The 10635-nt window shown below is 37.8% G+C and overlaps 1 protein-coding gene across 1 annotated transcript; it reads right to left on the bottom strand.

Annotated features, from left to right (window-relative positions):
* Nucleotides 1-876: 876 nt before the first annotated feature.
* LOC126785770 (plant intracellular Ras-group-related LRR protein 6) lies at nucleotides 877-8747 on the bottom strand. The gene is made up of 21 exons (XM_050511410.1): nucleotides 8603-8747; nucleotides 8450-8513; nucleotides 8228-8364; nucleotides 8052-8138; nucleotides 7294-7369; nucleotides 6940-7014; nucleotides 6723-6792; nucleotides 6572-6649; nucleotides 6404-6464; nucleotides 6219-6297; nucleotides 5424-5514; nucleotides 4863-4923; nucleotides 4707-4774; nucleotides 4386-4456; nucleotides 3968-4105; nucleotides 3233-3337; nucleotides 2937-3061; nucleotides 2687-2783; nucleotides 2169-2243; nucleotides 1724-1779; nucleotides 877-1256 (listed from the first exon to the last, which is right to left on the bottom strand). The coding sequence occupies exons 1-21, from the start codon at nucleotides 8665-8667 to the stop codon at nucleotides 1184-1186; spliced, it is 1752 nt and encodes a 583-aa protein (XP_050367367.1). The 5' UTR covers nucleotides 8668-8747; the 3' UTR covers nucleotides 877-1183.
* Between the last annotated feature and the right edge of the window lie 1888 nt (nucleotides 8748-10635).

Genomic DNA, 10635 nt, shown 5'->3' with positions numbered 1-10635 from the left:
CGAGCTTCGGCGGCGGGTATGCAGCGTCGAGGCGGTGCATGAGGCAGTGAGAGCCGACGGAGATGGTGAGGACGCCGTAGGGAGGTTCAGCGCCGCGGGGGCAGTACACGTAGTCGTCAACTTCGGCGGTGAGGCCGACGAAGATGGCGTCAGGCCTGAGGTCAGCGTTGGGCTTCAGAGGCTTGGTGTTGGAGGCGGTGGACCTGAGGACCTGAGAGAGCCATTTCCCGGCGGTGTTGTCGTCGTTAGTCTGGACGGTGAGGATGCGCTTGGAGTCCACGTGGACGGTGAAGAGGTTGTCGACGAGGCGTCTGGGGTAGCGCTTTGGGCCGACGTCGCGCTCGGCGGCGACGGTGGGAAGGTCTGGCTTGATGTACTCGACTGCGACACTGAGCACCATTTTTGGTCACTGGGAAAAGCTTTGTGAAACGAATTCGGTTACAGAATCTGCAGAGAAAAGTTTGTGGGAGCTGTGAGGCTGAATTGGCGTGACTCTGAGGTGGTTATAAAGGAGACGAATTGGTGCGGGTCCCCACAGTGCTTAGTCACTGGGCTGTTCTCTTTCCAATGGGTCACTGCTGCGTGACCGTATCGATCCTTGTAGATATTTTACTTTTAGTACCGTATCGATTCTTTGCATTGTAAAATTATTCCTTTTTTTTGTTACAATTGTAAAATTATTCTTTTGTCCTTCTACAGTCATTTTTCCCCCTTGAATTCAAAAATGAGTAGTTACAAGATCAGAAACTTCTGGAATTAGTGAATTTTCTTTTTTAATTTTTTTACCTTCAGCTCTTCAGAGTATTATTTTTCTCAACGGCCTGGACGGCTGGATTCTTAAGGTGATTGACCTGAGAGCTCACTAAAGTAGTAAAAAGCCGGTTTCAGGCTAAATGGCATTACAAAGTTTGTAATGGGAAAACTCTGGCACATAAACCAGTTTCATTTCTGAGTCTGTTATCATGAGTATACATGTGTGAAATTCAGGCTTCAATTACAACAGTAAGAGCATAACATACAATATAGTTTTTACAAAAATGAAAAAGTTATAAATCGGAAACTCAAAAGGTACAAGCTGTCATACATAAGAGTATAAGACTGAGACAAAGAAACAAGCATCGAATAAGCGCTTTGTGAAATCGAGATTCATGGCCCGTCTGGATGAGGGGGAGGTAGGCAGAAATCATTCCACAATTTTGTCCTTGAGATATTGCAGAACAGCTTTGGTTCCTCTATCTAACACCGTCCGCCGGATGCTGTTGTATCCAAAGAAAATGATAAGGATCATGATGCATTAGAACAATTAGTCTTGAAACCAGAACAGTAAGTTATCAATTAAACGGACTGTTATCGTGAAAGTCTGTAGGGTGTGTTCTTATGGTGAATGTTACATCATTCTTGCATCTGTTGCTCACTGTTGTATCAATATGACTCATCCTAATACTGTAAGAATCACATATTTGAAAGGAGTGGTCATAAGGAGCTTAGGGTTCTAACTGCTACCAGAGGCAAGCCTCTTAGGCTTCTATCAGTTGATTAACAAATACACGATGATTGCCATACATGCTTGATCACATTGCCCAGACAATCGAGGCGATTGGCAGTGAATCGGTTATAACACTCGATATTTATTGACATCATTTTTCTATTACAGAAAAGTTTGGTATCATTAACACCAGAAATATTAGGGTGAACAGGAGGAATAGTTGAAAGTGTACCATACCTTCTCAATGGATTTCCATCTAGTCTTAAGACCTGTAAGCTGGGTTCAAGTATACCCTGATAAAAGAAAATTCATGTGTTCAGAATACAGTAATAACTTCTTTTTTAATGAAACATACAGTAACAATTTTAAGTATGCACAAATGTTATTACTAGAGCTAGTACACAAGTCTGACATATACTTACTCATGGACCATTTATATAATGTGGTATTTTGAATGAAGAATTTTAGTATAGAAGAAAATATATGGGGAATGCATTCATAAGAAAAATTTCAGCAAGTTTGGAAACATAATGGAACAGGAGTGAAATCATAAGTTTATAACTATTAGCCTAATTATTATATCTCTTTTTTACGGTGTAGAATGAATCTGCTGCATTTTGTAGTCGATTGAAGTCTCAACATATGAGATCAACACAACAGGGAGAGGTTTTTGTATACTAACCAATTCTGGAGGAAGCATTGAAATGTTGTTGTCAGATAGGCCTAGCTCAGTGAGTGAAGTAAAATTCTTGAATGCCTGCGTGCCAATATTAAGACATAAAATGTGAATAGCAAGCGACTTAGCACATGAATAAATGGGAAGTACATAAGGCAAGAACATTCCCGATATAACCTACAATGAGCATTTGCAACTGTGAAGTGCCCATCTTCCACAAGTTTATAAAAGCATGAGTTATGCCAGATATAATGAGGGCATTTAGAAAAGCATTTGTATAGAGACAAAATATCTGTACATTCATATCCTATAATGAGGAAGCCAGCCTCAATCTAACAGCATTTCTTTCAACTCAAAACTGAATAGATTAAGACATGAGTTTGCACACAATAGATAACTTCTATTCCTCGGTATAAGAAGATGACCCCTATTCTATATCATAAAGTCGCGTCTCCTTACAAGTCTTTTAAGTATAAAGCAACAAAGGTAATGCGTATTTCTTTCTTAATCGAGAAACATATTACCACTGGAACTGATTGCAAGGAATTTTGGCCGAGGTCTAGGATCCGCAGTTGCTGCAAACTCAAGATATCTGATGGGACTTCGTGCAGCTGCATTCGTCTATCAAGTGAAATAGATGTCGCTTAGCCTAATGAAAAACAGTGGAAAATACATGCAAATGCAAGAAGCAGACAGAATTTAAAACCCATTTTGGATGCCGGAGCAGATCATTCACACACAATCTTGACATGAGGGTGTTACAAGTTCACTAACCTCAGATAAAGCTCTTGCAGATGGGGTAAGCTAGAAAATACAGGGTGTTCTTTTAATGAAGCTGCATTACCACTTAGATCCAGAATCTGAAGCATCGGAGTTGCTTGAAATCCATCTGATGGTATCTACAAGTCAATAAGTAAATTTCTTAGCTACATGTAATTTGTTACCCTCGTCCTTGACAAATTAAGTTCTTGGAATACATGAGAAGTCATATTGAGGACTTGTTTGTTTCTCTCTTATCAGGGTCAATTTAACATGAAAGAATAGAGGATTGCACCAGTTGCACGTTTTACCTGTCTTAGTGGATTATTGTCCAGCTTCAAACACAAAAGATTAGGAAGCGAGCTTAAAATTGCACCTGGCCACTCTTTGATCTTGTTTCTAGACAAGATTAGTGTCTGCAAATTGAAAATATGTATAGAAATGAATAGGGGGACCCAACCAACTTAAGTACTCAACAATATGCAATCCCTAATAACCTCTCCAGCCACAGCACACTTCAACTTTCCTCCCACTGATCAAAGATTCATAAACCAATAAGATCTGTCTACGATTGACTACTTCATTAACAAAGTACTTCAGAGGGAGAATAAAATACTAATCAATGGAGGGATTTAATCAGAAGCATTTTGGTATAATTTTTTTTACGTCTGACTACGACTATGGTTAATTTGAAGCGACCTACATAATCAAACTTTGTAGCACTAAGCAACAAACACTCCATATTGCATAATTGATTATAGAATATTAACAATGTGAGCCTAATGCTATTAGTATGTAATTGACTAGAAAATTCCGTCAGATCCCTACTAAAACCCCCTTTGTTGTACTCTAAAAGTGGTAAATTATATAAATGAAACTATAACCTATTTATCGTTCAATAGAGTTTTCGAGATAGCCTATATGTTCATCTCTTTCTCGAGATAATACATGAATTGGTAAGGCCGGGTTCACACAAACAGAACTTAATTTATCATTCTTTCCTCACAACTATTAAGAACATAGATATATGCACACAAGGGATTTGCCTGGAGGTGGATACATGAAGAAAGTTCGACTGGGAGCTCTTCAATGGAATTCCTAGTTAGATTGACTCTTATGACCTCACTTGATTCCCATACTTCTGATGGGACAGAACTCAAACTCAGCCCTTCCATAGAAAGTTCCTGAAAGAAAGACCATCTTTAAGCATAAACATCTAGTACTGAAATTAAAGATTACAATAGAAAGTGAATGCTCAATACTACATAACCAATGTTATGAACAGGAGTTTATAGAACCACCGGAGACATAACCGTATGTGAGGCATAGAAATACAACTACTTTACAGGTAGGCATAGAAAAACTATTTTACAGGTACGCCCATCCCAAGTTGAAAAACATGAGAAGCTATAAAATCATCATTCTGTAAAGCTTATCCATTTTAGATAAGTTTAAGAGCAGTACCTTTGAAGCAACAGACAATCGAGCTGCCATGGCAATCACATCTTCTTTTGTTGTAGTTATAGCTTCAGCATCTATTAATATAAGAACTTTGCATAATTAATTGAGACTGTAGTTTGTGCAGAATTCAATTGAAGAATTTTTTTGCAACTTTTACATTGTCAATGGACAAAGAAAAACAGTTATCTTGCATGCATATTCAAACCATCTTCCCTAAACAGCTTCAGTTATTCACTTTTGGTTAGGAGTGTGGAACAGTAAACAATAGCATGTTGAGCAGGCATAAAAAAATATGCTACTGCATACGTAGGCAAATGGTTGTACCTTCACTCTGAGAAAGCCTACTCCGCAGATACTTTAATAAAGTAGGAGTTGGTCCTGACACCAATGTGCTGGCAACGGAAAATTTTGGCTGGATAAGTACTTAATCAAGAGAATTAGCAAATCAAAGGGGAAAAGGATAATCGAATAGTCTCTCACCTTCGAAGAGTTCGTATAGGGTTTCCGGTAAGTAAAAGTCTTCGCAGGGTAGTCATCTTGCCTAAGCAAAGAATAATATTTAACCGATTTAAGATATAAATAAGAGCATTGTTCAACCGGGTATAATCAATCAGGGTAATTATCATTTTAAACTCTCGCCACTCCCACCAAATCCATTCGCGATTTAGTTGAAACCAGTTTACACTAAATTGTGCCACATTCTACTTCAGTAAAGAAACAACTTGTGCCACTTTAGAATCCAAACATTTCTTTGCAGACAAGGAGTAAGCCCCAATATTTTTTACGGCGCCCTAGAATTTTTGGAAAACTGCGACAAGCGGCAGCATCAAGTTGAAACTTCAGATTCTTAAGCTAATATCTTGATGTAGAACATTTTGGTGCTGCAAAAGATGGTCATTGTGGTCTTACAGAAATAGATCATATACCAGCTATGCAGGTTTAGAGCAATACAAGCTATGCAACATTTTAATATTTCTGCTGAGGTATCATATACCAGTATACCAGATATAATCAATGGGACCTACAACAAGCTATTCTTACCTAATTCAGGGGGCAATCCAGACAATGAATTGTTTGAAAGATTCAATAATGAAAGACGCAAATTACATGCATCCACTGGATACTCCTTCAACTGCATGCAAATGAATCAGTCAGCATAGACTTGAATACAAAAGATGATGTCGAACTTCTACAACTCATTTAGTGTTTAGAACGTAAAAGAACCCAAATAAAACCCCACTACTTAATCTTCTGAGCTAGCAATTGTCTTCTTGGAAATTATTGAATATTAAATCTCTGCTTAATAAGGATCTTAAGTTGTCTTCATTTTCTGACAAATCTAGGACTATCCATACCTTCCCTCAAGTTGTTTCTTGTATGATGACGTTATGTCCACATTGTGTGGGTGGTCTTTTAATTGTATAGCTTAAATTCATGGTCATCTTTGTCCTCCAAACGGTTTTCAAGAAAGAGTTCTATAGTTTTACCCCAAGGTTTTAGATGATCAAAGTAGCTCTCCATGGACCAGTTGGGTTCAAACCTCCTAAGCTGAGTGAAGGGGGACTGCAAATGCCAATTATGGCACTCAAGGGGATTGTTACTATAGTCTGACATAATACAATGAATAATTCCAAATAGATTGATAAACTTAACTTGATAAACATACCACATTATCTTGAGATGCAAGAAATATATATTTATACTCTTATGATCCAGTAAATTAAAATAAAAATATTAATAACCATACCTCAGGCCAAAATACATTATAATTTAGTTGATCTTCCCATATACATTCACAGTAATTATAGAAAAAAAATAAAAAAAAATTCTAGCTACCTGGTTTGATTGCAGATCTAGAGTTCCAAGGGAAGAAAGTGCCCCAATCTCTGATGGTAATGTAGAGAGTGCATTATTCCTGAAATTTGAAGATAAATCTTAAAGATGCAAATTCTAGCTATAGAAGTAATATGCTCAAAATAAAAAGTTAAAAATAAATAAAAGGACCATGTAAAAGTTGGTACCCCATGTGGACCTCCGCAAGGGAAGAACAGCCTGCTATTGAAACAGGGATTGCTGAAATTTCTGCAGAACTCATAAAAGACACAGACAATTTCATGAAAAATGAACAGATTGGCTTGCAGGATAGTAAGAAAAGGATATTTAATGGATCCCATTTCAAATTGACTCACTGTTCTGGTGAAGATCAAGCCGAATCAGACGAGAAAGGTTTCCAATATTGTCTGGTATTCCACTCAGCAGATTTTTTGCTGCATATTCCAATAACAAATTAAAGATGTGCAAATAGAACCACTTAATGAGCAAATTTTGCAGACATTTTACATGCATTGAGTTCTGTGAGCATGGTCCACGACCCAATCAACTTCTCAGATAGATTTGTGAGCTTGTTTCCCTGGCACATGCAGATGATGAAATTTGCTTAGAGGCACCGAAAATTATCAATCACTAAGGACTTCATGCATCGACAAAGAAAAAAGACGAACAAAAAAGATCAGTAATGACAATACTGAGGTGCTGAAAGTACAAATCTTTCCCATACCTCCACGTCCAATTTCATCAATTTTGAGCAGTTTGCTAGATCTTCTGGCAAGCCGATGATAACATTGTTTGACACCTGTGTAAAGGGTGACATTGGTGATAAAGCAAGGCAAGAATGAAACATGACAGTGTCTTCAGTGCCATAACTCATACTCTATCAATACTGGATACGATGTTCGTATATTAAGTTAACTTGTCATAAATTTAGATAAAAGAAGCTTATTTTGCATTCATAAACATTTAGGGAGCACGCATCACAAGGTTAGGTAGCATTGCTGTGCCATATTTTACGGTTTTACCAACCACAGACATGCCCACACAGACACTTCCACAGCCGACACAAGTATAGTCGTACCTTGAAATCCGATAGATCTGAGCATCTTCCAAGTGAGCTCGGGAGTTCCTTCAGCTGATTATTTGAACAATCAAATCTGGAAGAATGAACAGTAGCTCTTACGTTATTAGGAGTAGTAATGTACCACATTCAGGAAAATAGGTAGAAGATAACTCATTCTTTATATGATCGTGTGTCAATGTAAATCTAGAGTCCAGATGTGAAAACTGAAACAGAAGTTATATCACATGACACTCATTTCGTAGAAAAAGTTCCGTCCTCAAAATCAATTATAACTGCGATTATGCAGAAATTACTTAATAAGTAACCTCAGGTGAAAAGAAAAATGCACACAAAAAAATTAATGGATGTACAAAAAATATAGGTTCTAACTCCACAATGTAATGTCCTACTGATAAGGTAGTCGGACAACTTTTATAAATGCAAACGCAGCACTATATCTATTTTAAATGGAACTAATTCCCTTTCTTTACTATCGAGCACCATTAGGATCTACAGTTGCCCATCTTTTAGTTAATTGGGTCAGAATTTCTAGTTTCCTTTCATTTTGCATGTTTAGTTGTAGTTCCCAAAATTCCGTAGAAGCTCGGCATATATCATTACACAATGAAATCTATTGATAAGTAACACATCTTCCTCAAGACATATGGAAGTGACATAGTGAGTACTGAGTTAAGCCAATGCACAGTCACAAACAGAAAGATATATCTAGTCAGCCTCGCCGGCTCCATTCCTATAACCAAAACCAAACCACATACTTGACAAGAGCAGTTGCCGACCCAATCTCCTCCGGCAGCTCCCCGAGCAAGTTGAACGACACATCTAGCGACTTCAGCATTGCAAGCCTACCAAACATTACAACATTCCATCAAAATTCACAACCACATCGGAATATCACTAAGCAACAACAACAGCATTTCTAAACAGGACTCACTCTCCGATTGCGGGCGGGAGCTGGGAGAGCTTATTGTGGCTGACATTGAGCACAGTCAGCATAGGCAAATTCCTGAGCTCATCTTTGAGTACCTCAATCTCATTATGAGCTAGAATCAGCTTATGTAGCTCCACAGCCTGAAATCAAGTAACAGATCGTTCAATTTCCACTTCAAAATCACATTTCGGAATTCAAATTCAAGAAAAAGCAAAGAAGCTTTACCTCCCACCACTTCTCGTCTTCGCCGACGGCGTTGACGCTTTTGTAGACCTCATCGGGGACGAGCCTGATGAGGCGTGTGTTAGGGAACAGAGTGAGGAAGTTGAAGAAGAAGAAGAAGAAGAAGAATGGGGGATCGGGTTGAGTGTTGTTTACCTGAGAGAGCGATTAGAGAGGTTGAGAGAACCGGAGGCTCTCGCGGCTTTGATGACTCGATCCATTTAGATCTGCATTTGAGTTTTCCCTTGTTTTCTTGCTTTGGTGATTTTCATCTCATGAAAATTAAGAACTGGTGATCCAATTTGGGGGAGAAAGCAGAGCAGTGGCTTCTACTAGTGAAGAACACTATATATACTTTTTTTGTGATAGAAAACATTATTTTCTTCCGCAATTTGGTATGTCTCCACACTTTTTTGATTCATAATTCTGAATATGTTGTACAAATACAAACACTCTAACATGTTGTATTGATTTATGGCTTCTATTAGAAAAATATAAGATGTTACATTGCGCATCCAGGATTTTGAAATAAGTTATTTAGAACGCGTTTTAATTATAATCGAAATCGGAATATACATAAAAATGTAAGAATAATGTATGTGTAAAAAGGCCGGAAAATAAAATTTGGGTACCTACATCGAATTGATGTAATGCTGAAAATGATTTAGAAAAATTGTAGCATGCTAATCCTATAATTCCTTGAAGTCGTACATTTGTTTCATGTTTTGGGGATCAGATTTATAGCATTTTAGTAGTCGTGTTAATTAGATGGTAAAACTAATCTTTTATCGACTTGGTTGGCTTTCCTACATCGAGAGACCCTTCCCCACCTCTGTCAACATGAAGCATTTTTAGTTGTGATTTCAATTAAGCTCATTTCATTTAAGTAATATTCACGGAGTGTCTTGTTGTGAATACTCCAATAATGTCGTCTAATCATCACACACCCGAATTCAATTTTGAGAGGTCAGGTCTTGATACTAACATAAATCACGAGAGATTTTCAGTTATATGTATTTTGAAAAGGCTATAAGTTTCAATATTGTTTAATTGAGGTGTTCACAAATATACTATGCAAAAACCCTTATCAGAACCTGCAACAAGCACAATTTCAAGTAGGGTAGTCACTGAATTTAAACTCTAATCTAGCTCGAACCTCTCCACGTACATTACATCATACTTAGGGTATATTATACATATACATTATCAAACTTTCATCAAGTCCAAGTCTAAAAGTCCTGGCTCTTTGATATCGTTATCGGTTGCCCAATAGAAGCATGCATATCTCTTTGGCATTGCACTCGGAATGTAACACACCATGTGCACTACTATTACGACTTGTGACCAAAGTTGCCATAATAATTAATGGGTTATTGGCGCGATGTCACTGTTGCTTGTCCAGTCGAATCACTCTGTATATCCTCTCTTATTCAGCAGCTACTGTTTAATAGCTAAGCTGTTATCGACAGACCTCTGTCTATTATTCGACCAGATCGATCCCACATTCCCACTCTAAGCCACCATTAAAAGGTATTTACGATGTGCAACTAAGCGATGGTGATCAGCCTATGTAGCAAGTTGTAAGGGACCCTAAAATGAATCTATCCTGGTTGCCATTTGGTTGGGGCTCGATAGCGTTAATCGTGAGATGTAAAACTCATGAACATGACAAAATGCTAGAGAGAATAACAATGATCTGGAAGAATCTATTATGTTGACACTTGGTTAGCGCGCGTTTTGAGTTCTTTTATGAACTCACGAACTAGCGGTACGGAGACAACGACGGTCAGTTATACGCGTACATTTGTATATCGTAATGAAATTGCTAGATCTATAATCATGTTTGCAATAAAGTAAGCTGCCCATTTTTATTAAATTACTAGATTTTCAATTGAGTAGAAGAAAATGGTAGTCTATAAACTCTTTCTTCTCGTGTACGTGAACCATATATATAGACAAGTCGACGATGGACTTCCCCCTCAAACAAGTCAAACCTCATTTGTTTCACGAATTTGAGATTGCACTGAAATAAGTAGTAATTTATAGACATGTATCCGTCATGTTCAAGGTTAGGAACCTTCTTAAGAAGATCTGGTGTATAAATCATGATAAGCAGTGTGGTATTAGACTAAGCGTCTAAGCTAGTATAATATCCTCATTATGACCTGCTTAGCACACTAATGGACTAC

The sequence above is a fragment of the Argentina anserina genome, chromosome 3 (genome assembly GCF_933775445.1).
Source record: "Argentina anserina chromosome 3, drPotAnse1.1, whole genome shotgun sequence".
Lineage (NCBI taxonomy): Eukaryota > Viridiplantae > Streptophyta > Magnoliopsida > Rosales > Rosaceae > Argentina > Argentina anserina.
The sequence above is the reverse complement of the archived record's forward strand: the minus strand, read 5'-3'. Positions and strand labels throughout refer to the sequence as shown.